Genomic DNA, 26,812 nt, shown 5'->3' on the forward strand with positions numbered 1-26,812 from the left:
TAGTGGGATTAAAGTGAAAGCTGTAGAATAAAGACATTCTCAAATATTAAGAAATAAACAACGTACTTCTAAAAGAGTCAAAGAGGAAATCTCAAGAAATGAACCAGCTTGAGGGAAGTGAAAATTGAATTGTAATACATTAAAATCTGTGCCATGCAGCTAAAATAGAGCTTTGAGGGAGCTTGTTATTACTGAATGAAAGATGCATCCCCTCCATCGGTCTGAGCTGTTACCCGGAGAAATGGACCAATTCATTAAAAAAGATGAACCACCAAGAAACTCATTAAAAATAGATAGCCTAAATTCTCCTATAGCTATTAAAAATGTCAAATTTACAGTTTTTAAAACAACTCCCAAAAATTCCAGTTAATTTAAATGCCTTCATTGCCGAATTCCTCCAAATATTTCAAAAAAGAAATAAGATGGTTATGATGATAGCCATTCTCCATGGCCTCTTTGAGGAAACACAAAAGGAAATTCAGAGGTGACAGCAGCATTGCTTTCATATGAGAGACAAATAAAGGACACTGGAAGAACATTTCACATCAACTATCCTATGAAAATAGATGTGGAAAAATCCTTCACAAAATGAATGCAGCATATCTAAGGCTAATACATCATGGCTGCTAAATAGGCTCATCCCAGAAGTACACGGCTGGGATTTGGGATTAAACAGTTTATTAGTGGTAGCAGTAAAAAGAAGAAAAGCCATGAGTGTCTCAGTAAGGGTAGAAACACTCAATAAAATCCAACATCCATTCATGTTCCTGCCCCCAAATAACCCATAAAACAGGGATTAGAAGGAAAGGAAGGGGGGAGGGAGGAGGGCAGGAAAAATGGAGGGGCTTGAGATCAGACAGAAAGGGAGAAAACAAGGAAGGAAGAAGAGGCAGACAGGAGGGAGGACAGGACTGAAGGTGGGAGGGGCAGGAACAGGCGGAGGGAGGGAGGGATGAAGGAGAATTACTGCCTCTGCCAAGTCTTTGTGCACACAATGAAATGAATAAAGCCAGCTCCTCAGGGAGGGGGTTGCATTATTGTCTGAAGAGTCCTTGCCACCTACAAAATCCTCCTGTTCTAATGAATAACTTTACTGAGGCTAATATTCAATAGTATGTGGTATTTCTATACTAAACTCAATAGCCAGTTGTAATAAAAAAGACATTTACAATAGCATAAGGAACGAAAGAAGGCAGGCAGGGGTGGAGGGAGGGAGAGAGTAATTATATTAAGAAAATATTCAATATGCATGCTGAGATGAATTGCTATTGAGAGAAAGGGAAGATGACCTAAGTAAATGAAAAGATTTGTCACATTTATGTATCTGAAGATTCAATATAGTTCTGATGTAAATTCTCCCAGATTGTTCTATGGACTCAAAGCAACCTTAGTCAATCAAATGCCTGATAGAACTTTAAAAAAAATAGATATTGGGAAATTGCATCTAAAATTTATATAGAAGGGCAAGAGAAATTGAACAGATGAAACATCAGGCAAAAACAACCCTGCTTGCTTGTTGAGACTTCGGAGAACTAACCGTGAGTGATTTCACATTATCTTTATGGATAGTGCTAATGTGCCAGGGCCACCATAACAATGTCTCCACAATGGTAAAGCAAACAGCAGAATGGCCTCACGGTTCTAGAAGCTAAATATCAAGGTGCTGTCGGAAGGTCAGTTCCTTCTGAGCTCCAGGAGGGGATCTGGCCTGCTTTTCCTTCTAGAGCTGTCTCCGGAAGTTCCCTTTCCAACAGTCGTCCCAGATTAGGGCCTTATAGATTTTGACTTTCATGTGTGTGTTCGTGATGGGGATGGGACGCAACATGTACCTGCATTCATTTTTTAAGTTTTAATTGATGCATGTGCTTGAAAATATGGGAAAATAGCAGGCCAAGAGCACAAACAATCTTTTACAACCCTGCAATCTTGTAGCTGTTTTCCAGTCTTGTAGCTGTTTTCTTGGAGAATGCTAGACTTCTTTGTTACTGAGAATGGGTTCGGGAAAGGCTGTAGTTAGCAACATTGTTATCGTTATTAGCTTGTGTTTGTTAAGAGGAGAAGTTGATGCTCAAGCATGTTGAGTCAAGGAGAGTGTTGGGCCCGTTTTGTGTCATTACCACCTCATCACCACTCTTTCCTATTTCCTACCCTAGTCAGCTTCCCATTAGTATAGCAAATATCTGCCTCGATCGACTTATAAACAAAAAAAAGTTGATAACCAGGAAGCCCAAGAGAACTAGAGGAAAGGGCTAGAGGTGTGAAAACCCTCTTGAAGAGCACACTCCCAGTCACCTAAATGGGTCACAGCTGCACATCTGTAAAGGGTCCACAGCTCTCAGTAGTACTATTTTGTTTGGCCAAACTTTTAACACATGGGCCTCAGAAAGGCTTTCAAGACTGAGAGCATATAGCACCTACAGCACACAGGAACGAATATGCCTCACAGAGGCCCACTTTCGCAAGCCACTACCTATCCCACAAGTTATTGAGAAGTTTTTGTGTGAGAAAAATCACTGTTTTTACTGGTTAGAGGTTACCAGTGAGGATACTAAAGTTTCTGTGCAGAAGTCCACGCATTTCCTATTACTGACCTGTGTGGCTTCAGTGTAGCTTACAAAAAGGGATTCGGGGGGGGGGGGGGGGGGGGGGGGGAGAGGTTGAAATCAGTTCTTGTGGTCTTGCTGCTGATTCAGTGGGCCTGACAGTAGTTTGTGACTGCATTTTCAGACCATCCATCTGTACTTTTTCTGAGGTAAAAATGTGGTGAAGAAGCCAGCTAAGCACGGAGATATCCAGGAAAGAATTAGCCCACACAAGTTAGTCCAAACCCTCCAACATGCTTTCTGCTGCAGAAATGCCACCCAACAGTGTGCCTGCCTGGGCTCCAGAGGGCCTGCAGAGTGACACTAGGGTTTATTTATTTATTTATTTATTTATTTATTTTGGCTCTAGTAGTACCATGAAGAAGTGAAGGAAGGCAAGGGGTAAATGCCATTGTCCTATGACTCAAAGGCCGTGCTTGCTAATATCTATTTATTTTTCTCAGTTCTGTACGAACGTGGCTGTAACTGAAATACAGAACTGCATTCTCTATGTTAAACTCTGTAAATGTTTCCATTCTCACACAGTTGACTTGATGGTCATGCCAACCCTGGTTTAGATAGGATCCTGTTAATGAAGCTTTAGTGGCGTCTGAACAGTTTTGTGCTTTCAAAGAAAAGCACACTTCCCCATGATCCTAAGTACGTTATAGAGTCTTGCTTGACAGTGGGAGACATCAGCCCAAGTTCCAAAAGAAGAATTTATGAACTGGCCCCTCTGAACTCTGAATTGCCTGGAATCTTTTTTTTTTTTTTTTTTTTTCTTTTGGTTTTTCGAGACAGGGTTTCTCTGTGTAGTCCTGGCTGTCCTGGAACTCACTTTGTAGACCAGGCTGGCCTCGAACTCAGAAATCCGCCTGTCTCTGCCTCCCAAGTGCTGGGATTAAAGGCGTGCGCCACCACTGCCCGGCCTGGAATCTTGAAGAAAAAAAAATATCTGGTGACTTCTGTCTAGGGCATCTGGACTGATGGTATTGTATGAGTGTCCTCCATGTATTGTATGAGTGTCCTCCAAGGCTGTGTCAGTGTGAGTCGTGTAAAGTCAAAGCAGCTAAGTCAGACTAGAAGGGAACAAAAACGTATTATCTTTGTAACACGTGAGGCCACCCTGGAAGATGGAAGTGGTGTTGGCACCAGCCTGGCTGTGTCCACGTCGTATCCGTATGCTTTGATTGTACCCAGCCTGGACGGTGGTGATCAAATAGCTGTCCTCATCTCCGCCTGCTCCATTACAAGCTCTGCTCAGGGCCAGCTAGTGCATTCTTCCGTGCAAGAGACAAGTGTGACGTGTAATGAGGACATTGCAACTCTTTCTTGTGGACAATGAGCCTTTATCCTGTCTCATTAGGATGCTTCAGGAGCCCAGTGCTCAGCAGTGTCAAAGGCTGTGTTTCCTGTTGATTTATGTGCTGTCACAGAATTAATTGAGTCTGGACACAGGGTCTCATTTTCTTGGACATGTAGCAGGTAATCGTGCTTCTCCTGTAGCATTCAAATAGCTTTCCAGATGGTCTGTTACAAAGGATCTGTCTTTAATATGACTAATCAGAAGCAAAGGACCTCAATATGTGTGTGTACATGCTCGGCAATAGGAAGCTTCTGGACCCTGTGTGTGTGTGCAGTTAACTCTCTCCTGCCCACACTCCTCCCTATGCTCTTCTGAGGGTGTGGGCCACTAAATGCAACAAAGGTTTTAAAGTGCTCTGAACAGAGGATCTGTGGTGGGGGAATGGTTTCCCACACATCTTTAGGACATCTCATAGCATCACCTATGTAAGATCAGGATACCCTTTGTCCAGCAGGGGGATGGTTTCTTTATCAGTAGAAGCCACTCTAACAAAGATACTATAGGTAGGCGTGGCTCTGGCTGCAGCATCCATATCTCTTAGCAGAGGCTGCCTGGAAGAGGGGCTGTCTAAGGTCAAAATGCTGATGAGTTGGTATTTGAGGGGGTTCTCTTCTGATTCATAGATGGCTTCTTTGCACTGGTCCCTTACATGTTGGAAAGGATAAGGCAGGTCTTTTGAGCCTCTTTTTTTTTTTTATTGGGTAGTTTATTTATTTACATTTCAGATGCCATCCCCTTTCCCCATTTCCCCTCCCTAGAAAACCCCATCCCATCCCCCCTCCTCCCTTTTGCTTTTATACCATTTTAATTATATGCAAGTTTTATAAGGCTCAGATGACTCATCTTTTCTGACACGATCTCCCCACATCGCTACCTCCTAATGCCATCCTTTTAGGGTTAGGCTTTCACCATAGGAACTTCTGGGGGACTCAACCATGCAGTCTATAGCAGACTGTCTATTTAGGAACTACGATGCAGGTATTAAAATGCAACTCATGGAGTGGTTTTTTTTTTTTTTTTTTTTTTTTTTTTTCTGCTTATAATGTTGTGTTAAAGGAAAAGAGGAGGGGCTGAAGAATGTGGCTCAGCACTTAAGAACACTTGTTCTTGCAGATGAGGACACTGAGTTTGGTTCCTAGCACCCATCCTGAGCCCCTCATAAGCAACTGTATCCTTGGCTCCATGGGATCGGATGCTCTTTTATGGCCTCTGTAGGCACCTTCACACAGACACCATCACACATTCACACAAATAAATAAATGAAAGTGTAAAATGCACTTTAAAAAAGAAAAAGAGGAAAATACAGAACTGTGTTTCCAGTAAGCTCTCAGCTGTGTGAAGAAATGGGCAGAGTAAAAGAACAGAAAGAAATATGCCACAGAGCCTGTAGTGGCTGCTTTTGCCTGAACCACAGGATCCTCCTCCTTTCTTGTGTATTTGCATGGATCACATGACCCCCCTCCTTTCCTATTAAATGCCCAGAGCACCAGATCACCATTTCATCACCAGGAAATAATGAACACTCAGAAGCAGCCACTTCCTGAATGTGAAACTCCGCCCACATCATTGTAGCAGACAGCATGCAGGATTGCTTACATCTCTGGCTCTCTCCTACAGAAGGGAGAGAAGCTCTTGGAAGCCTCCCACAGGGCAGCTGTCCCCACCAGGTAGTTGTACCCCGAGACTTGGTATGCAGTTAAGTAATTGAAACCTGTCTACCAGTAGCTGAGTTCTCCAATGATGGCAGCCAAGCGTTTTGCAGTGCTATGGGTATTTCCTCCGAGCATTTGGGAGCTCCCTGAAAAAGTTGCTTTGAGGTTGAGGTGATGAAAACAGCAAGCAGCCTTTACATTAGGCTGCAAAGCGTTCCCAAGCCACAAGCAGTGTGTTGACGCCTTGTTGGAGTACGCACTGCCTGAACATCACTAGATGTTTTAATGTCTGTTCTTTGACTGTGTAGCACAGAAGGAGTGACTTATAGAGAACAGCCCTTCTTTAGCTTACTAGTCTGGAGCTGGGAGGTCTGAGGAAGGCAGGCTACAAATAAGATATACAGATAGCATTATACAGACTGAGCAGGTTATAATTTATTGGTTTAGGAATATATGTATATAACAACACTTAATGAAAAAAGAGGCCATGAATTTGAAAGAGTGAGGAGGGATATACGAGATACTTTAGAGGGAGGAAAGGGAAAGGGGAAGCAACATAATTAGATTACAATCTTAAAAAAATAAAATAGATAAAAATTTAAAGATGCTAACCATGTGGGGCTCTGCCATCAGGACCAAATCTAGTTCCATTGTCTCCATGGATCCACCTCTAAACACCACCAACACAGGAATGTTTCATTTAAGACATAGGCAGTATGAGAAAGCTAGCAGGGGAACAGTTATAAGGAATCATTTAGTTCCAACTATATCTCTGCACACTTTTTTTCATCTCCATCCCTTTGCCACACCCTGTCTTCTGGTATGGGATCTGCTATCCTCCAAATGGCCCATTTGCCAGACTATCCATTCATGCCCTAGCTGTGGGAGTGACCTATAACCTCAATATTAAAAAAAGTCTATGGGAGCATCCTCTTTCTCTCCTCCCCATGAGTGGGTATGGGGGGATGTAGAGACAGGTACTCTATTGCTTAGTAAAGAGGTCAAACCTGTCCCATGGAGGGATGAGGGTTCCCAGAGACTCACAGACAGATACTTAATTTAGGACGTACTGTTCAAATGAAGTACTAGGTCCATTTGAATTAAAAGCACTTGAAGCTCTAGGCTAGGCTTTGGCACACTTGCCCAGAACATGTCATGAACAGGCAAATCCCCAAGTTGATATGTGCTCTTCAAAGTAGGTGCAACACTTTGTTAGGAAGCAGCCATTGCTTTCTGCTATGACCTGTCTGTTGGGAGCCGACTTTTAGCAGAAAGTGGCTATCAGCTTTGCAGCCATCTTGAGCCATATACCCTGACATGAGACTTGTATTACAATAGCCTACAACAGCTGAGCACAGTCTGATAACATCTTGCCTTAGATACCCAGGACTTTCCTTGGGTGCGTGAGATTAAAGGTGTGTAACTTAAGAGTGTGACTTAGAGATCAGATTTAGAGACAAGACCTAAGGGCATGACTTAAAGGTGTGACCTAAAGGCATGGCTTAGAAGTGAGATATATAAAAGAAGAGAGGCAGACAGGAGAGCTCAGAAGAGAACAATTTGGAGTAACAGAGGTTCAGACACTAGGAATAGGAGTAGACATTAGACACTCGGAAGAGAACAAAAGGAGTACAACTAGGAACTAGGAACTCAAGACTTGGGACTTGGACTAGGAAGAGAGACTGAAGAATAAATGGGATTGAATCACACTTTGTCTGGTCTCCATTCTTTGAGTCCGTCCTCACTCTCTCTCTTGCTGAACCCTGACCCGCAGACCGGAGCGGCAGCTTGGTCCAGGAAACAGTGGCCGCCAAGCATGGAGTGGAGAGGGCCGCAACATTTTTGGCCGCCCAAAGTGGGGCAGCTCGGCCTCAACATTTTTGGTGTCCGAACGTGGGCTAGTGCGGTTCGCAACACCTGTCTTCCATATGCATGGCTACCTAAATGCCCTCATGTCCCTTGAAGAGATGCCACCTGCCACAGCCATTATCACCCTATGGTAGAGCCAGTTAAGACACAAGTCTGACTGCATCATTTCCCTTAACATTCAGCTGTAGCTTTCCTTGACTCCCTGTTTGTTGAGTTCAGACCTGAATTGGCCATTCTGTTGTGGTGTGAATAGTTAACATGCTTCCTGAGAGGTCATTTGTTGGAAGTTGGGCCCTGTGTGGTAATAAAGGGAGATGATAGGCTCATTAAGAGATGGGGTAGAGGAAGACCCTTAAATCACTGGCTATGCAGTTCACAGAGGGGATTAAGGTAGTTCTTATGAGATCCATAATTACCTTGAGAGAGGGAGGTGCTATGCTTGGTCCTTGGAGTGCTCCTTGGCTTTGTCTGGTTAACATTCCCTCCCTTTTGACCATACTCCACCATACCTGTGCCACCCACTCTGAAGCTTTTACTAGAACCAATCTGATGCTTCCATCGAAACCTCGAATCCCCCAGAACACATCATGATAAAGCCAGTTAGGCTTCTGTTTTCCTCAAGAGAACTGGCTTCTCAGACATCATGTGACCAGCAGTCTGCCAATCTAGCTGATACCTTATCCTGCCTACACTGTAACTCTTCCTCCCTTGTCCTTTTTCCTCCCTCTCTCCCTGACTGGAGCTTTATAAACCAGCCTCTCTAGTTCAGTAAATGAGCTGTCCTCTGAAGCAGTCTCCAAGTTGTATATACCTGCCATACTCACCACTGTACAAGACCCTGCATCCCAGCTCCTCTCCGTCCTGAGTCCATCGGTATGTAAGGGCTGGTGGAGGCAGGGGCCCTAGACTCTTCAAGACCTGCAGGCAGATACGGCATTTCCTATATCCTAAGTGTGGAAGCCATCTCAAATATTTTGCCCAAAGCCTCCAAAAATTCTGGCTTCTGAGTTTGAACAAGGGCTTGTCATGTCTGTCTTTATCAGGAGAGTGCCTTCTTTATACTGAAGGGTCCCAGGCAGGGAAATTGAATTCTGTAGATTCTTTGAAGATCCATCCCCTCCTAGATGCCCACATGGGTCATTTTTGTTCGTAGCCACTGAGAGGAGACCTATATGAGAACTATGATATCAAACCCAGAAGCCACAGCTATATTTTTCATAGAGAGACATTTACAAAAATAAACAAAACACTAGATCCACACCAGTGCCCAGTTGAATCATATTGTGGCTAAAAGCAAAATTACAAAAAAGTCAGTAATATCAATGCTACCTTGCCTTAATATCCTGATACTTGTTTGTCATCGATTTTTGTTGTTTTTTTAAAGTCATTTTAATTAAAATATTACTTATTTTGCTTCCTGAAAATTTTATAAATTTTCAGTAAAGTAAAAACATTTTATTTAAGTTAGGAGGAAGAGGGTGTGTTGGGGCTGGAGAGATAGCCTAGCAGTCAAGACTACTGTCACTCCAGCTCTGAGGGAAGCAGAAAAAGAAAGATCTGTACTCGCGGCCTTCCAACGTACCTGAGAAAATACAGGCTCCAAGTTGAGGGATGCTTCCAAAGAACAGGCAGGGTGCGATAGAAGGGGGCACCCAGCATCCTCAACCAGCTTCTGTGTACATGCACAGGCGTGTGTGCATGCGTGCGTGCGTGCGTGCGTGCGTGCGTGCGTGCATGCATGTGTGTATGTGTATGTGCACTGACATGTTCTGGACACAAAAAATGGATAAATCTTTGAAATTAAAAATAAGTCCATACATGTGTTACTTTTCTATTATTGTGATAAAATGCCTTGACTAGGAGAGTCTATCATGACCAGAGCAGCGTGGTGGCAAGAGCAGGAAGCCAAGCAATCACAGCAGTCAAAAGCCCAAGCAGGAAGCAGACGACATGGCACAGAGTCTTTAAACTCAAAGCTCACCCCAGTGGTGGACTTTTTTCAGCAAGGCTGCACCACCTAAACCTCCCCAACCAGTGCTAGCAAAGGATGCCTCTAGTACCTTTTTTTTTTTTTTTTTTTTTTTTTTTTTTTTTTTTTTTTTTTTTTTTTTTTGGTTAACCCCACAGGGAAGAACATGGGAGTGTGGTCACATGATGAGAAGGAGAAGCAGGTTTGTGAGGATACGTGCGTAGGGGCATTTGCATAGGGACGTAACAGTATCAACTAAAATCAACCGGGAATAAGCAGATTAGTAAGATGTAATTTTCCATGACCAGCAACAACCAGGTAAATAAGGGGAGAGAAACGTCATTGCAACACAAGAATAATGTGAGAATAAGGTTGCCAAAGGATGCTTATAAGTATGAAGCAGACTACAAAGCCATTGAGATCCATTTAGGACTCAAGTAAATTCGGAGTTATTTGTGAGGCAAAATTGGATAAAAAACGATCCAATATCGTAAGTTTGAAAATTCCTCTAGAATAATGCATAATTGAAGGCTATACCAACGGCAATGATAATGGGCTCCTGGAGGACATTTGGATTCGATAGCTCTTCAGTTCATCAGGGAGGATGAATGTGAACATAGCTGGAGGGCATCTAAAAATGAGAAAATTGGAGAAAATCAACTTCTCTATGTTAAAATCTCACCGCCGTGGCAATTAAAATGGCACGGGGCTGGTGGGGAGCAGATAGCCTAGTCTGCAGTAGGAAAGAGCTAGGCTTCCACAAAGGCTGGTGCACACAGCCCGTCTTAGGACTCAGGACTCAAGCTTATGAATGTGTCCCAGGGTAGCCACGCATCCACCCTGCTTCTCACCGTCCGCACAGCATTTAAAATCCACTCATTACTCAAGTTATTTGATGTCTAGTGGGAGATTTACCTTGTGCTAGAGAGTTTTTCCCAATGGTAGGTGAAGGCAAGGACTCTGTGCATGTTTGGTGTGGAGGAGGTGAAGTCCTGAGACGGTAGGTTTGACAGATTGAATTCAAGTTTTACTTATAGTACTTTCTATTCTTTTTGTTAAAAAATTGATGCATTACAAAAGTAAAACGTTATTCAGGATAGGAGCTATACACTAGATAGTTACTTCAGCATTAAATGACTTTCTCTGTGTTTCTTAGAATCACATTGCAAGATTGATGCTTTGTGCACAAAACATGTTCCATACCTCAAAGTGAATATGCCTGGTGGCTCATGCCTTAGATCCTAGCTGTCAGAAGGCAGAGGCAGAAGGATTTATGTGAGTTTGAGGCCAGCCTGATATACAGAGCTAGTCCAGGATGGCCAACACTACTTGAAAAACCAAAAACCTAAAACAAAAAACAAACAACCTCCCCCCCCCAAAAAAAAAAAGCCCCAAATGACTAATGAAAAAGTCCTTAATGGGAATTTAAAAGTTTCTAAGAACTCATTTATTTGATAAATAATTTTGAAGAATTTATAGAGACTTACCTTGGTTTTTAAAGTAGTAGTTCCTTCATCAACTACTTTTGCCAGCGAGTTGCAAACACATAATTCTGAAATGAAACAGCACTGGAAATACCCAACAAATTTTTTTCCAATAAAAGTTGAGACTTCCCTTGAGTTTCAAGAAGCCTTAGCTATAAACTACATCCATAAAAATCCAAAATAAAATTATCCCATTAATCTTTTCACAGTTTTTAAAAAAATATTGGTAAAGATAAATTATGAACTTTAAAAATCTAAACTTTAAGCTAGGCAGTGGTGGCACACGCCTTCAATCCCAGCATTCCAGAGGCAGAGGCAGGCAGATGTCTGTGAATTTGAGGCCAGCCTGATCTATAAATGGAGTTCCAGGACAGCCAGGGCTATATAGAAAGCCTCTGTCTGAAAAAAAAAAAAAAAAAGCAAAAACAAAACAAAAAACTAAGCTAAACTTTATATATCTGTGGCGTATATTTGCAAAGTGTAACTGTATCAGGATGCATCCTCATAGTAAGTCCAAGATCATCTGTATCTGGCATGTTGGGGTCACCAACTGTCACAGTGTATCTGGGACTGGGAGGAGTTTTGGTAGACAGGAAATTCAGTGTGAGGATTGTGATGGCTGCTAGAGGCAATCTTACTACGAAGATGTGTCTTGGACACCACTGTTGGTAAGGTTCTGTGCTGAGAACTGTGGGACACAGGATATGAGAGCTCTGGCTTATGGGCTTTCTGGGAAGGCAGGATTTCAGAGAGATGCTGTTCAGGGATTGCACTCAGAGCCTGGTCAGTGGCTGCTGTGAATTTCTCATATGTTGTCCTCAGCCTCCTCCTGTCTGACACATTGCTTTCACCACCTAAATACCTACTCAACCCCGTTGGTCTAGTCTAACATCTGACTTCTTTCCATGTTTTTGTTTAGCTGTGCTAAAATAGATATAACATAAATTCACCATCTTAACCATTTTTTTTTAAAAATGGAAGTTCTCATTTCTTAATCAGATGACTAGAACATACTTTCAAAAATAAGTAGCTGTGAGCTGGCAAGATGGCTTAGTGGGTAAAGGTGTTTGCTATCAAGTCTAATGACCCAAGTTTCATCCCCTGGATCTTCATGGTAGAAAGGGTTTCTACATGTTGTCCTCCGACTTCTACAGGCAGACTAGTTAGTATATGTGCATACATGTGTATACACATGAACAGTCAAATATACACAGAATAGATGATAGATAGATAGATAGATAGATAGATAGATAGATAGATAGATAGATACAGACAGACAGACAGACAGACAGACAGACAAGAGAGACAGACAGACAGACAGACAGACAGAGTGGTTATGATGCAAACAGAAGGTATTGTGTTGTAAAACCATTAGACTAAGAGATGCATACCTTACCTATACTCCACCCCTTCCTCTGTTTTTTTTATTTATTCATTCATTCATTCATTCATTCATTCCTCTGTTATCTCATATATAACATTCTGATTCCAGTTTCCCCTCCCTCTCCTCTTCCTGTCACTTCCTCTCTACCCCAGATCCACTCCTCCTCCATATCCCTTCAGAAAAGGGCAGTTCTTCCAGGCTTATCAACCAAACATGGCATATCAAGTTGCCATAAGATTAGGCACCACCCTTCGTATTGAATGAGGCAACCCAGTAAGAGGAGAGGGGTCCCAAAAGCATGCAAAAGAGCGAGAGAGAGAGAGTCCTTGTTCCCACTATTAGGAGCCCCACAAGAAGACCAAGCTACAAAACCATAGCACATATATATGTATAAAGCCTAGGACCGACCCATGCAGACTCCCAGATTGTCACTTTACTCTGTGAGCCCAGGTTAGTTGATTCTTTAGGCTTTCTTGTGGTGTTCTTGTCCCCTCTGGCTCACACCTGAGCTCTGTGTTGTGGTTGGCTGTGGGGCTCTGCATTTGTTCCCGTAAGTTGCTCAGTGAAGCCTCTGGTGATGATTATGCAAGGCTCTGGTGTACAAGTATAGCAGAATATCATTAGGAATCATTTCATGGTTTTTTTTTTCTGCTAGTAGTATTTGGTTCTATCCTGGGCTATCCAGCCTTTGGTTCTTGGTCCTTCAGGCAGTTTCTTTCAGGTGTGGCCTCCTTCTCATGGCATGGGTATCAAGCTAGACCAGTCGTTCGTTGTCCATTTCCACAATTTCCGCACCCCCTTTATGCCAGCACATCTTTCAGGCAGGACAAATTGTAGGTTGAAGATTTTGTGGCTGGGTTGGTGTTCCATTCCCTCTATTGAAAGCCTTGCCTGGTTACAGAAGATGGCCAGTTCAAGCTGTGTCACTCATTGCTAGGGGTCTTACCTAGGGTCCCTCTCCTAGATTCCTGAGATTCCTGAGAGTTTCCATTGCACTAGGCATCTACCTAACCCCTGAAATGATTCCCAGTTCCATTTGTCTCTCCAAGAAGTCTGTCTCCATCCTCCCCCCAACCAGATCCCCCCTGTTCCTATCCCCGCTCACCCTCAACCCTCACAATATATATTCTATTTCATCTTCCCAGGCAGATTCATGTGTCCCTATCTTGAGACCTCCTAGTTATTTAGCCTCTCTGTGTCTGTGGATTGCAACACAGTTATCCTGTACTTTATAGCTAATATCTACTTAGAAGTAAGCACATACCATATTTGTCTTTCTGGGTCTGAGTTACCTCATTCAGGATGCTATGTTTTTCTAGTTCCATCCATTTACCAGCAAGTTTCATGATGCTATTTTTTTAAATAGCCGAGTAATGCTCCACTGAATAAATGTACCACATTTTCTCTATCCATTCTTCGGTTTGAAGGACATCTAGGTTGTTTCTAGTTTCTGGCTATTACCTGCTATGAACATAGCTGAGCAAGTATCCTTGTGGGATGGTGGAGCATCTTTTAGGTATATGTCAAGGAGTGGTATAGAAGGGTCTTGAGCTAGATCAATTCCCAAGTTTTTGAAAAACTACCATATTGATTTCCAAGGTGGCTATACTCTTGAGGAATGTGGTAGTCCTTACCAGGTGCCTTTCTGTCTCCCCAAAGCTCATTCATGCCAGGCCCATAGAGGGGAGCCCAGCAGGGGAATCCTGTGTGTGCCCACTAACACTTGCCAATGATCCCACCTGGCTGAGCAATACAGCACAGACTGCTAAGCAGTGCCGTCCCAATGTGGGCACCCGGGATCCTTGCAGGGCTCCTGTGGTTCCATGGTGCATATTCTGTAGACTACAGCTACATTCTGCATCTCTTGTCCCCTTGTCTGAGAAGCGCTCTCTTTCCTGCTGAGTCCCCAAGACTGCCAGATGTCACACATGCATTGACTTCTCTGTTTCTCAACCAAGGCAGTTCTGAAAATTGTTGCCCTGTAAAGACGGTTTTGGAATGAAGAGAAAGGAAAAGATGGGGCAGACTTAGAGAAGCAGGGAACTGAGATGGACTCAAGGGAGCTTCAGATTTAATTAATATACTTTAAATGTATTATGAAATACATTTTTACAGTTAGAAATGTTCAAACAGAAAATATAGAATCTAAGCCTTTTTTTTTTTTTTTTAATCTGTGGATTCCTACTTGGTCTCTCTAAACATTCTGTCTTAATTTGGCTTTTTATCGGTGTGGTACCATAGCAGCCTGGGGAAGAAAGTTTTATTTCAGCTTACAACTCTAATGTTGCTGAGGAAAGTCAACACAAGAACTCAAATCAATCAGGAACTGATGCAGAGGCCATGGAGGAGCACTGCTCACATGGCTTGTCAAGCCTTCTTGTTTATCCCAAGGTGTCACCACTCACACTGAACTGGGCCCTCCCATATCAACCATCAGTCAAGAAAATTCTCTATAGCTGTGCCTATAGTCTATTGAGGGACATTTTCTCAGCTGAGGTTCCCTCTTCCAAAATGACTCTAGCTTGTGTCAACTGGGCATAAAACGAACCAGCACACTTACATTATTTCTACATCTAATTTTGTTGATATACAGTGATAGTATAAATTTGGGGTAGCATGTGATACTTCAATATATGTGTATCTTGGGTGCTGAAGCACATCTTTAAGCCACAAAATTTAATGTCCTTCTTCATTGGTCATGAGTCTTCATGGCGCCTTCAGTAGATGCTGTTCTGTTTGTCTTTTGAGAGCAATTATCCAAATCTTAAGACCCTCTGACTTGGCCACCTGAGTTGCCTTTATAAAGTGAGTCTTGTGCAGACGTCCAGAATGAGGCTATGGGCTAGACTGTTCTCAGTGATAGAATACCTGCCTAGGTTCCATCCTAGCACCAGAGTGATACAAGCTAGTGAGTCTGTGAGTTCCAAGGTGGAGTTGGGCAACCTGGTGGCTGTCATCTTCTCCATGCATTCTCTTGTCTATCCTTAAACCCTTCTGATATGGTCATAGGTTTCTCCCCATCCCTGAAGCATTCAAACGGGACTGTCATATCCTTTGAATAGCTGTACGTCATAGTGCTCTGAACAAGTGTGCTGTCAAGATCTAGCGATGTGGTTTGGTCACATAGCAAGTGGCCCGTGTCTTGGGTTAGCCATAGCCTGTGTGACTCTGATGGCTCTTTATCTTCCTTTCCACAGTGGCTGCTTCCAGGTAACAATGGCTGTGTGAGTGTCTGCCATGGCCCACCGCAAGCGCCAGAGCACTGCAAGCAGCATGTTGGACCACAGGACCAGGCCAGGTCCTATCCCCCATGACCAAGAGCCAGAGAGTGAGGACACAGAACTGCCTCTGGAGAGCTATGTACCCACAGGCCTGGAGCTGGGCACTTTGAGGCCAGAGAGCCCCACGCCTGAGGAACAGGAATGTCACAACCATAGCCCTGATGGGGACTCCAGCTCTGACTACGTGAACAACACATCTGAGGAGGAGGACTATGATGAGGGCCTCCCTGAGGAGGAGGAGGGCGTTACCTACTACATCCGCTATTGTCCTGAGGATGACAGCTACCTGGAGGGCATGGACTGTAATGGGGAAGAATACATAGCCCATGGTGCACATCCTGTGGACACCGATGAGTGTCAGGAGGCAGTGGAGGACTGGACGGACTCGGTGGGTCCTCACACTCATAGCCATGGGGCTGAAAACAGCCAGGAGTACCCAGACAGTCACCTGTCTATCCCAGAGGATGACCCTACTGTCCTGGAGGTCCATGACCAGGAAGAAGATGGCCACTACTGTTCCAGCAAGGAGAGCTACCAGGACTATTACCCCACAGAGACCAATGGGAACACAGGTGGCGCTTCCCCCTATCGCATGAGGCGTGGGGATGGGGACCTAGAGGAGCAGGAGGAAGACATTGACCAGATAGTGGCTGAGATCAAGATGAGCCTGAGCATGACCAGTATCACCAGTGCCAGCGAGGCCAGCCCTGAGCACATGCCTGAGCTGGATCCCGGGGATTCCACTGAGGCCTGTCCACCCAGTGACACTGGCCATGGACCCAGTAGACAAGAAGCAAGGCCCAAGTCACTGAACCTTCCCCCTGAGGTTAAGCACCCTGGAGATCCCCAGAGAGGACTCAAGAGCAAGACCAGGACCCCAGAGGAGAGGCCAAAGTGGCCCCAAGAGCAGGTATGCCTTAACTACCCCCAGGAAAAGGGTGGCCCTAGGGAGTGTGATATCACCCAGTAGGTAGTGAAGCCTATGTGTGTGTGTGGGGGGGGGGGGTGTGATGACAGGTGGAGGAGGGGTTAGCTGCTATCCAGTTCACACTGGGAGCTAAGTTAATTGTTAAGTAACTGTGATGATCAAGGAATGTCTTGTCACTTAAAAATCCATCCCTTAAATTCAGGAACTAATAGCACCAAAGGGCTGAGAGGCAGCTCACATCTCCTAGGAAACGCCCTGCACCCAGAACAGTATCCATGTTACTCTTCTGACTCCCTGAGTGGTCCCTGATCAGCCATCAGGGCTCTGGTCAGGATGGTGGTAAAGGGATTCAGGCATCCACGCACTTCCCTACCTAGAGAGATGAGATCGCCTCCCAGTGCCCATTGCAAGGTCTCCAAAGCGATCTTGATCCGATGGGCGCTTAGTTGTGAAAAACTACTTGGAAAAAGAAATCACTATCTCAAAATGTGACGAAGTCATAGAGAAGAAACACATGCTAACACTAGGGATAGAAACCTAATCATGCTTTATTTCAGTTACATCAAAGCAAGTATGGTGTCTAATAAACACATTTGAAAAACCCACCATCCCACTCCACCCCCCTACACACACACACACACACACACACACACACACACACACACAAAACAGGAAAAGAAATCACTGTGAGCACGGAAAAGGAGCGGTAATTACTGGATCTGTATAAAGGAACTTCTCTTTGGCCCATTACATTATACATACAGCTTTCCTGGTTTGTAAAGCCTTAATTATTTTCCCCCAGAAGACTTCATGAGTTTGAATATTTATTCAATACATACTGAATTGAACACACGTGCACGTGCGTGCACGCACGCGCGCGCGCGCGCGCGCGCACACACACACACACACACACACACACACACACACGGGTGAACCTTGTACTTGGAATGTAAATCACAGTGATTTGCTCTGAGATTCCCCACACATTTTGGTGCCCTTTGTTCTCATTGAGTTAGTAAGTGCCAGCTGACTTCATTTTTGGGGGTGCCCTGTAGCAGTTCTGCCTACATGGGCGATGGCATAGTGTAGGGTATAAACTCTATTGTACTGGTGAATGTTGGGGGCAGGGGTTCTGGGCCCTGGTCCGGGCTTCAGGCCAAAATACCCACATTTTTATTCATTCATTTTCAGAACATGGGCCTTCTTCTCAACAGCGATGGCACTGCAGGGATGGACGTGGGCTGTGTAGAGCATGTGACATACTGAGTTTTGTGGTAATAAGTAGCCTCCCTGCCAAAGGTTATCAGGAGAAAATTATCTTGGAACCCGGTACAAACCCAGTACGGATTAGAACACCTGGGTGCTGTTCTGTATCTTTTTCTCCCTTCATGATAACCAGATGAATGAATGAAGTTGAATAGAAGAATTCCATAGGCCTTTGGGTTAGAGTGCTCAGTGGATGTGAATGAATGCAAATAGTTAAATAAATGAGTGGTGGGGACCATCATGGGGACAAGAAGGAAGTCTGTTCTTTCAGAGAAAGGTGTTGAATGGAAAAGCAGGTGCTTCAGTCTCTCAGCCCAGGGTGTCCTTAAAGCGATGCTATTAGTCAGGACATTGGAAAAACTCCTGAAAGCCAGTTAATGATTATATTTGATTCTTTTTGTTGTTTTATTGTTGCTTTTGTAATCATGCATTCATTGGTTTGTCTGTTCATCCGTGGACTAATCCTATCAAGAGAGAGCCTAGTAGGACCTAGCTCTAGGCTGTCCAGGCCCTCATGAATGAACGAGCTGGGTGCTCCTTTGGCAGGCTGTTGGGTCTTGCCATGTGGATGAGTTGTATATCCTGTAGTCCCGAGTTGCTCATCTCACACAAGAAATTCTGAATTTGGGTCATTAACATCCACTGGTGAATAAATTGAGCCATAAATATCCACTGGAATCACCTTGGAAACCAGATTCTCTAGAAAATGCACAGCACTGGATACTTCGAAGGTGCTTCATTTGAAATCACAGCTGTGTTCCTAAAAGGAATCTTACTCCCCTGGGGACAGACAAGCTGTGCCAGGAACAATCAAAAGCCTGGCCTAAGACAGTGAGTCAGAGTGCCTCTGAGGCCCCTGCCCAGTTCCTGGAGCCTCATCTGCATGTTTAGTGCAGCATTGCCTAGAACCAAGGTTATAGGAGAAACCAAATCAGAAGTGGGGGAAGGATGGTGGTAGAGGGAGGGCAGAAGAGAGGTAGAGGGAGAGGGAGAAAGAGAGGGAGGGAGGGGGAGACAGTGGGAGAAGGGAAAGGAGAGAGAGAGAGAGAGAGAGGGAGGGAGGGGGGGAGAGAGAGAGAGACAGAGAGAGACAGAGAGAGACCAACCTTGAGCACCCTGGCCTCATGGTAGACTTTCTTGGTAAAATGTGCCCTTGGCCTATAGCATGGGCACCCCAGAACTACCTATTTGCATTTCAACAAGATGGCACATTCAAGTCAGAGAGTCAATGCTGTGGAAGCGTCCGACTGGGGAGACGTGGCAGCATCCCTTATTTCTCCCCTACTCGTTTTAAAGCTTAAGAATTATAATCAGGGTTAGATTTTGAAGTATGGTTTGAGTGTCTCTAATCTGAAATTACAGAGTCCTAAATATTCTAAAGCTGCTGTCTTGAGTGCTGAGATGGGGCTATAGTGGAAAACGTCACACCTGGCACCCTGAGACAGGCCACGATCGAAGTTCTGTTCTGTCCTAACAGTGTGTTAGTTACTCTCAGTCTCTTTATTAGGAATCATGCATGAATTCCCATGTTACGGTGTCCTCCCAAGCATGTCTCATGTATATGTAGACATTGCAAAGTCAGAAAACATACCCTAAATCTCAACCCATGCATGCTCTCAGTCATTCTGTGCAGGATGCCCAGGCTGCCCTGAGGAGCATTCTTTAGTCACTGCATGGATGACAGTAAGTACACGGTATGCGTCTGAGAGATGCATTCCCCGCAGGCCCACTACCAGCATAAAGAACTGTCTTCGTGCTTTCTGTGTTCCCTTCAGACCACAGCACTGAGTGTAGAGCACACAGCTATCATTACGGCCCAGGTAGCTTTGTCAGTCAGCAGGCTTGCATCTAGCATACCGTGAGTGTCTCTCCCTGTTGCCATAGGATTTTCACGGTTATGTCACAGACCTTTGGTGATGTGTCACATGATCCCTATTTATTTGTCTGTGACTACCCTGCCACTGAGCATGCAGATGGTGGGTGGCATTTTCTCCTGTATGTGAGACCAGCACAGACATCTTTGTACGCACAAATGGTGCTTTCTGTCTTTTTGTACTTGTTGAGGGCCAGGGCTTGAGTCATGCATCTGTGTTGACCCTTTACGTTTCCACACAACTGACTTGCCTGCTGTGTTCTCTTCATCTGTGAGGTATGGCCCCACTTCTTATCTCTGGAATTTTCTCCTTATCCATTTCACAGATGGCTTCATACGTTTTGCTTTAGGTTGTTTTCCTTTGGATTGGGACTGTGTTATTCTCACCATCTCCGTGGTTATTAAGATACAGGTGACCCATCAGCTGTCAGTCCACCTCTTTGGGACACAGAGGGAGTCAATCAGATGACTCCTTCCCACACATGGGAGATTATTTATAATAGACACTGCTTTAGTCTGGTCTCTGTGGAAAGCAACTTGTTCGGTGTGACAGGAAGTGAAATGTGTGACCTGTAGCATCTGCCTGTTCTTTGGGATGGTGTGCAGGCTCAGAAAGCTTTAGTTCCTCTTACAAGTTACAGTCCGTCAACAGGGGAAGCCAAAGAAGGAATTCAAAGCAGGAACTGATGGAGAGGCATGCAGGGATGTTGCTTGCATCTCATGGCTTTCTCAGCCTGCTTATAGAACTCAGGACCACCAGCCCAGGGATGGTGCCACCCACTGGGATTGGTCCTCCTGTAGCAATCATTAACCAACAAATGCCTTCCAGGTTTACCTGTAGGCATTCTGATGCGGTATTTCTCAACTGAGGTTCTTCCCAGATCACTCTAGCTTGTGTGAAGGTGACAAAAACCCAACCAGGACAGATCCTGTGTCTTAAGGAGCTTCCTTCCAATGTGGAAGGCTGCAGTCACAGAGGAATCTGCTACTCAATACCAGCAGCTTCACAGATGAGAGGATTGACTGAGAGGGCAGCTTCCAGGATTTCCTGAGACCCCCCCAAACCCACAAGGCTCCAACCCCTGAGAACAGCGTTACATATGTTTGCTTTTAACCCCCGGCAGCTATCTTTACTCTGGATGGTTTATCATGCCTAATACAATGTCATGCCATGAATATTGTTGTCCTGTATTGTTTAGTGAAATGTTGACATGAAAGTGAGGATGTGTTCAAAGCAGAGGCAGTTTTGTTTTTATGAATATTTTCCACCCACGCTCATTTGAATCTTTAGATGTGGAACCCATGTATGCAGAGGATCGCTGTCTTGGTTGGCAGATGAGTTGGGGAAACTTTTCTCTTCTTCGAGCCGTACATTCATTGCTGTACAGGGCAACTGTACAGCATCAGAATTGAGTAAGGGCATCAGAGTCCCTTACTCAATTCCAGGATGGTTTAATGCCAGCCCAGAATGCTGACAGTGGACCCCTTTAAATGTTTCATCACTAGGACCCTTCATGTCTGAAAAGTTACTCATTGTTTAGCTTCAATTTACAAAATTATATACAATTTCAATATACAAAATTCTTGAGCAACTGTGAAGGTGGTGGGGAGGGGCGGGAAGGGGGGAAGAATCTATGGCATGGAACAAGGGGCTCCAAGTCTCTGACCTCAGGAATTCCTGGAAGAACCAAAGGTTTGGTGCTGAGGTTGGCCTCTCAGACAAATGAGGTATGTGCTAGCTCCTGTTCTATTGCTGCAAAGCAATAGGCAACTTATAAAAGAAGACATTTAGCTGGGGGCTTGCTTATAGTTTCAGAGGGTGAGTCCATGACCATCATGCTGGGGAGCATGGCGGCAGGTGGCATGCATAGTGACAGGTGGCAGGCATGGTGCTGGAGCAATAGCTGAGAGCCTTACATCTTGATCTATGGGCAAGAGGCAGAGATGCTGGGCCCAGCATGGGTTTTTGGGAACCTCAAAGCTCTCTCTCACCCCCAGTAACACAGCTCCTCCAACAAGGCCATACATCCTAATACTTCTTACACACTCTACTAACCAGGAACTAACCATTCAAATATATGAATCTATAGGGTCAATTCTCAAACAACTACAAGGTTGTCGAGTCCTATGTAATATAAGTAGCTTCCCACTTGGTGTACAGTTTGAAAGGGCTGGGTTTTGTTCTGTGGGATTGCTCTTCTGTGCTCTTGAGGAATACTGCAAGAACATGTCTGTCCAGTGCCAAAAAGCCTGTCCTGTAGGCATGTGTGGTGGTCTGTGATGGCAGGTTTTCTGGATGTTGTTTTGGCAAGTGCTACATGGCTTGCTTAAGAGTCCCCCTTGCTCCTGTCCCCTTACCTGCTGCCTTGTAAGGTCTGTCCTGAGATAAATCTCCCTAGAGAGATTTAGTCTGTTGGACCTTGTAGGTTTCAGGCTGCCTAGTTTGGCAGCCCTACACTGTGGGCCCAGTCAACCAAATATGTGCTTTGATTATTTGTGGTTTTCATGATTTCTATTTATCACCACCCCAGCAGTGTTTTCTAGCAAGAGCCCTCTGATAATAGAAAAACAAGAAAATCAATACCTCATAGCCAGCTTAATACAACAGCTAAAGTGAAGTGTAATCCAGGGCCTTCGGCCACATTGAGTGTCATATCCATCACTGTTCACAACAGAGATGCTCTGTCTGTGACATTTCACAGAGGCTTGTTTCACAAAGGACTTTTCCAAATTGCCATGTGAATATTAGTTCCAAATGAGCAGAGCTAATGCTACCTGAATGCCTGACTTTGACCTGCTTCTGGTGGAGTCAGTAGTTCTATGTGCAGAGAAAGGAACCTCACTGTGTCCCATCTGGTGGTATGTGAACCAAGGGTTAGCTCCCACTCTATAGCAGATAGAGGCAGTTAGATTGTTAGCATCCGGGTCCCTCTCTGATCTGTTTGCAGTGGGAAGAAGGGGTACAGAAGGAGCTGGGAAGAAGGGCTTTAGTGTTTGCTGTGCAGAGAGGATGCAAATTATCCATGTACAGATAGTGTTTTGGCAAGTGTCTGATGACAGGGATTTAGGGGTTTGCTGAGGACCACTCCAGTCTTACTCAGGAGGAAAGACTCTGGCAAGGCCCTGGGTCTCTTTGGAGGACATCTGGTCTCTTGCCATCTACAGCCCTCCTGCAATGTTTTCTTCTCTGCCCACACATCCCTCTGTTCACACATGCCTTCTGTGTCTGCACATCAGCTGGTTTCTGTAGCCCATGCCGGTTGCACTAGGCCTTTATTTTAAATCACCCTTCTCTGTGGTCAGTGTGATGGGGTGACCTCTGTACCCTCTTTTACAAAGTCTCAGGACTGTTTTGAAAGAGGAATCCCATGGGTGCTGCTTGCTGTTGTTGCCTGCCCCCTCTCCCAGAGCTTCTGAACTTGATGACTGGGGCTTGTTGGCTCATCCGGCAGAACTGCTCTACTTGGCTTTAAGAATGGGGCTTGGTTGGTATGTCACCAGAGGTGACTTTCTGTGATTGTCAAGAAGCAGAAAGTGGGAATGTGGGCAGGGATAGAACACTGTTAAAGTCAGGGTCTGAATGGTTTTGGTTTCCAAAAATTAATTAACACACACACACATACACACACACATACATATACACATATATATGTTAATTAATATATAGTATTGTTATTATGTTATGTTATTATAATTAACATACATATATGTTATTATATATTATATATAATTTTTACTGCACAGATTAAGGGAGTTTAGTATTATAATTTTATCATATATAGTGTTAAATGGCTTAATTAGAACCTTTGGAACTGCTGAGTTCATAAAGTTTTCATTTTTGATTCTTCTATGGTGATTTTCAGTGCAGGGACTAAGGAGACAACTCCATGGATATTGCACTTGTTGCACAGGGTAATGATCTGTTCAAGGCCCAGCAGCCATGTAAAAAATGAAGCCTTTAATTCCAGCACTCACCAGGCAAAGGCAAGATGCTCCAGGCAAGCTGGCTAGATTAGCTGAACTGGTAAGCTTCAGGTTCAGCAAGGTACCCTGCCTCTGTAAATCAAGTGGAGAGCCATGGCTGGATGGCCGAAGCTGGCCTCCATCTACCAGGGAACGCACAGCAGCACAACAGCATTAGCACCCACATGCACCCACCCATGTCACAAGCTCACATGCACGTGTGCACTCACACCTCACACATACACCCTCCAAAATCGTCATTCCTTCTACTAACAGATATTCAGAAGGTGTCCTTCCCCTGGTCACTAAAGAAGTCAGCTTGTGATAGCTGAGACTGTATCTCCCAAAGGAAACCTGGATCTCACCCTGCTATGCAGGACAGTTTGGGCAGTTACGTGCATTGGGCACACCCATATCCAGAGGCTGGGAAGGAATAGTGACTTGGACTTGGGTGCTGATGGAGTGTAAAAGGTGTATGGTACTGGTCCTGATGATGGTGGTGGTGGTAGTGTTGAGTTTTAAGTCCAGGGAAATCTTCAATTTGGGGAGATGGCCCATGCTGGTCAGGACTGGGGGTTGCAATGGAGTAAAATGGTGGCCTTGCTATCAAGAGTGACACAGGAAGTTGGGCAGTAGTGGCACAAGCCTTTAATCCCAGCACTTAGGAGGCAGAGGCAGGTGGATTTCTGAGTTCAAGGCCAGCCTGGTCTACAGAGTGAGTTCCAGGATAGTCAGGGCTACACAGAGAACCCTGTCTTGAAAAACAAAACACACACACACACACACACACACACACACACACACACACACACACACACACAAGAGTGACACAGGAATAAGTAATCCTAGGTGATGAGGCAGGGCAGGAGAAGGATCGGGACTACTTAGAGTCACAGAGGAGCAGTGTGAGGTGAATGGGGCAGCCGGTCCTCTCTGAAGGTCACCTTGAAGAATGTGGTTCTCACATGGCATCTCCTCAGCCTATTTCCAGGAGACACATCTCCCATAGCTGCCCTGGTTTTCTTATGCCTGTTTTCTGATAGGAAAAGTGATGGGAACTCACACTGGCCTCGCACTGACTTCAGATGTAGCCCGGAGCTCTCTTTACTCTGTATATCTTCTCACCAGTGTCCCCTCTTAAAGCCTATTTTCTTTAAAAGCCAACTCTCCCCTAAAGGACATCCCATGTCCTGGGCTAGTTGACTGTGCCTCCCCTCCCACCCATTCAGTCTGGTGACTATGTGAATCAGGCACTGAGGTCACCAAGGTGAAGGTGGCCCTACCTTTGCACTTTAGAACCCTGGAGGGGGGCAGACAAAGAGAGACTGCTGCCCTACCCTTCATCCTGGTGGAGCTGTGTATTCAAGAAAGGTGCCCACTCAGGTGAGGAGTTCCAGTCAGAGGTCAGACTCCAGCATGGGTGAGAAGTGAGGGAGGCTTTGGGAAATCAGCTAATGAGTGAGGCAAATCATGGAGGGATGTGAGTATCCTCAGTATGGACTGCAGCTGTAGCTGTGGTAGACTGTGGCTGTCACTGTGGTGGGCTGTGATGCCCCAAGAGAAGATGGGGAAAACAGAGTCTCCAAGTTGAGGATAGTGATGAGAGAGAGAGAGAGAGAGAGAGAGAGAGAGAGAGAGAGAGAGAGAGAGAGAGAGAAAGAGAGAGAGAGAGAATGGTTATCATGAGAGAGAAGCAGAGGAGCTAGGAGAGCATTGGAGTCTAAAAGCCAAGGGCTAGAGACATCAGAAGGCCAAAGTTATCAGGGCAAGTATGGAGGGCTTCTCTGGAATAAGTTGCTTCAGAGCTGTATCCATGCAGGTCCCCAGAGGTAAGGCAGAGCAGGTCTGGTAGGTTGGGAAAGGAGAGAGTCACCCTTGGAGATGGAAAGAAGATACAAGCAGTATAGGGACTGACAAGGATGGACCTGAAGGGACAGCGGCAGAGAATGACCACTGTGTTTGTGATATTGATTAGAACTTCACTAATTTGCCAGTGGGGGTGGCTGTAGGTGCATGACCTGAGGCATGGAACTGGCCTCTATGCATATCCCTCCTTCTCTCCCTGGTTGGTTCCTGTCCATGAGCCACAGCATTTCACAGGGCCTCATATTTACCAGAGGCTGGACCAACATCCAGTTGATAAACAAGCTTAGTCACACAGCATTGCCTGGGAAGCACTGATCTCTATGTACGAATTTTTAGAAACCCCGTCTGTTTGGGAAGGAAGTCAGCGTAGACAACTGTGACACGTGGAAATGCATAATGACACGCTTGGTGTGTTCCCCTGACGTGTGACTGACATGTGATGTGGAAGTCCTGGGATTTCACCCCACAGTATTCATTCACACCCAGTATTAAATCAGACACTAATAAATACAGGGGATGTGGTAGCAAGGGGTTCATCAATAACTTCTAACCATATGGCAGATGGCACAGGAAAGCAAGCACAACCCAGGCATCTTAGGAAAGTATGTGCATAGAGTGGTGCCCCTGGAATAGGTGGTGACATCCAAAATCTGCTGAGTCTGGGTGTACCCAGTGCCTCCATGGTTTATTTTTCTAGAATGTCTACCTTTTTACAGAAGGGAATCTGGTGTCTCTCCATCTGAGACCAAGCCAAGGTCCAAGCAGTTGGAGCTGAGAGATGGCTACATCTAAGTTTTTAAAAGCCTGGTGCCAGCTTCTTCTTGTTTTAATGTCTGACATGTAGGTCAGGAACACAGGGTTCTGACTGAGGAAAGAGCCAGCTCTTGAGACCAGGTGGGTACTGTCCTTGGTGCTGACAAACTGCAGCACTACCTCATAGTGTGCTGCTCTGCCTGCAGCTGGGCTGGGTAGACTGTCAGCCTACTCTGGATGAAGGTGGATAGGGGAATTGCTGATTGAAGAGAGGAGTTCAGGGAGATGGCTTTCTGGATGGATGGCACAGGGTTGGGGGAGACACTGCCCATTCACCTTCTCATTTTCTTTGGTTTGTATGATTGTAGGTAGCCTCTGATTCTGCCTTTGAGATCTGTGTGTCTGCTCCACTTTCTGTACCCTAGCAATGCTCCATGACACTTCCCACAAAGCTCTGCCTCTCCTCAAAGCAATTCTAGAAAGCACCTCGGGGATATGCATTACTGACCCTCTGGTGCTCTGAGTGCTGGGAGATGGTGGTGGTGTCTGTTGATTTTGCCATTGCGAAATCCTGCA

The 26,812-nt window shown here is 45.0% G+C and overlaps 1 protein-coding gene across 6 annotated transcripts in view; it reads left to right on the forward strand.

Moving 5' to 3' along the window:
* Nucleotides 1-26,812, forward strand: part of Apba2 (amyloid beta precursor protein binding family A member 2) — a 232,012-nt gene that overhangs the window by 157,777 nt on the left and 47,423 nt on the right. For all 6 annotated transcript variants that reach the window (XM_034521728.2, XM_034521720.2, XM_076935320.1 and 3 more), the window contains one exon: nt 15,504-16,497. In XM_034521728.2, the coding sequence (XP_034377619.1) occupies nt 15,544-16,497 (954 nt within the window). In that variant the 5' untranslated portion in view covers nt 15,504-15,543. The remainder of the gene's footprint in view (nt 1-15,503; nt 16,498-26,812) is intronic.

This window comes from Arvicanthis niloticus, chromosome 1 (assembly GCF_011762505.2).
Source record: "Arvicanthis niloticus isolate mArvNil1 chromosome 1, mArvNil1.pat.X, whole genome shotgun sequence".
NCBI classification, from domain to species: Eukaryota; Metazoa; Chordata; class Mammalia; order Rodentia; family Muridae; genus Arvicanthis; species Arvicanthis niloticus.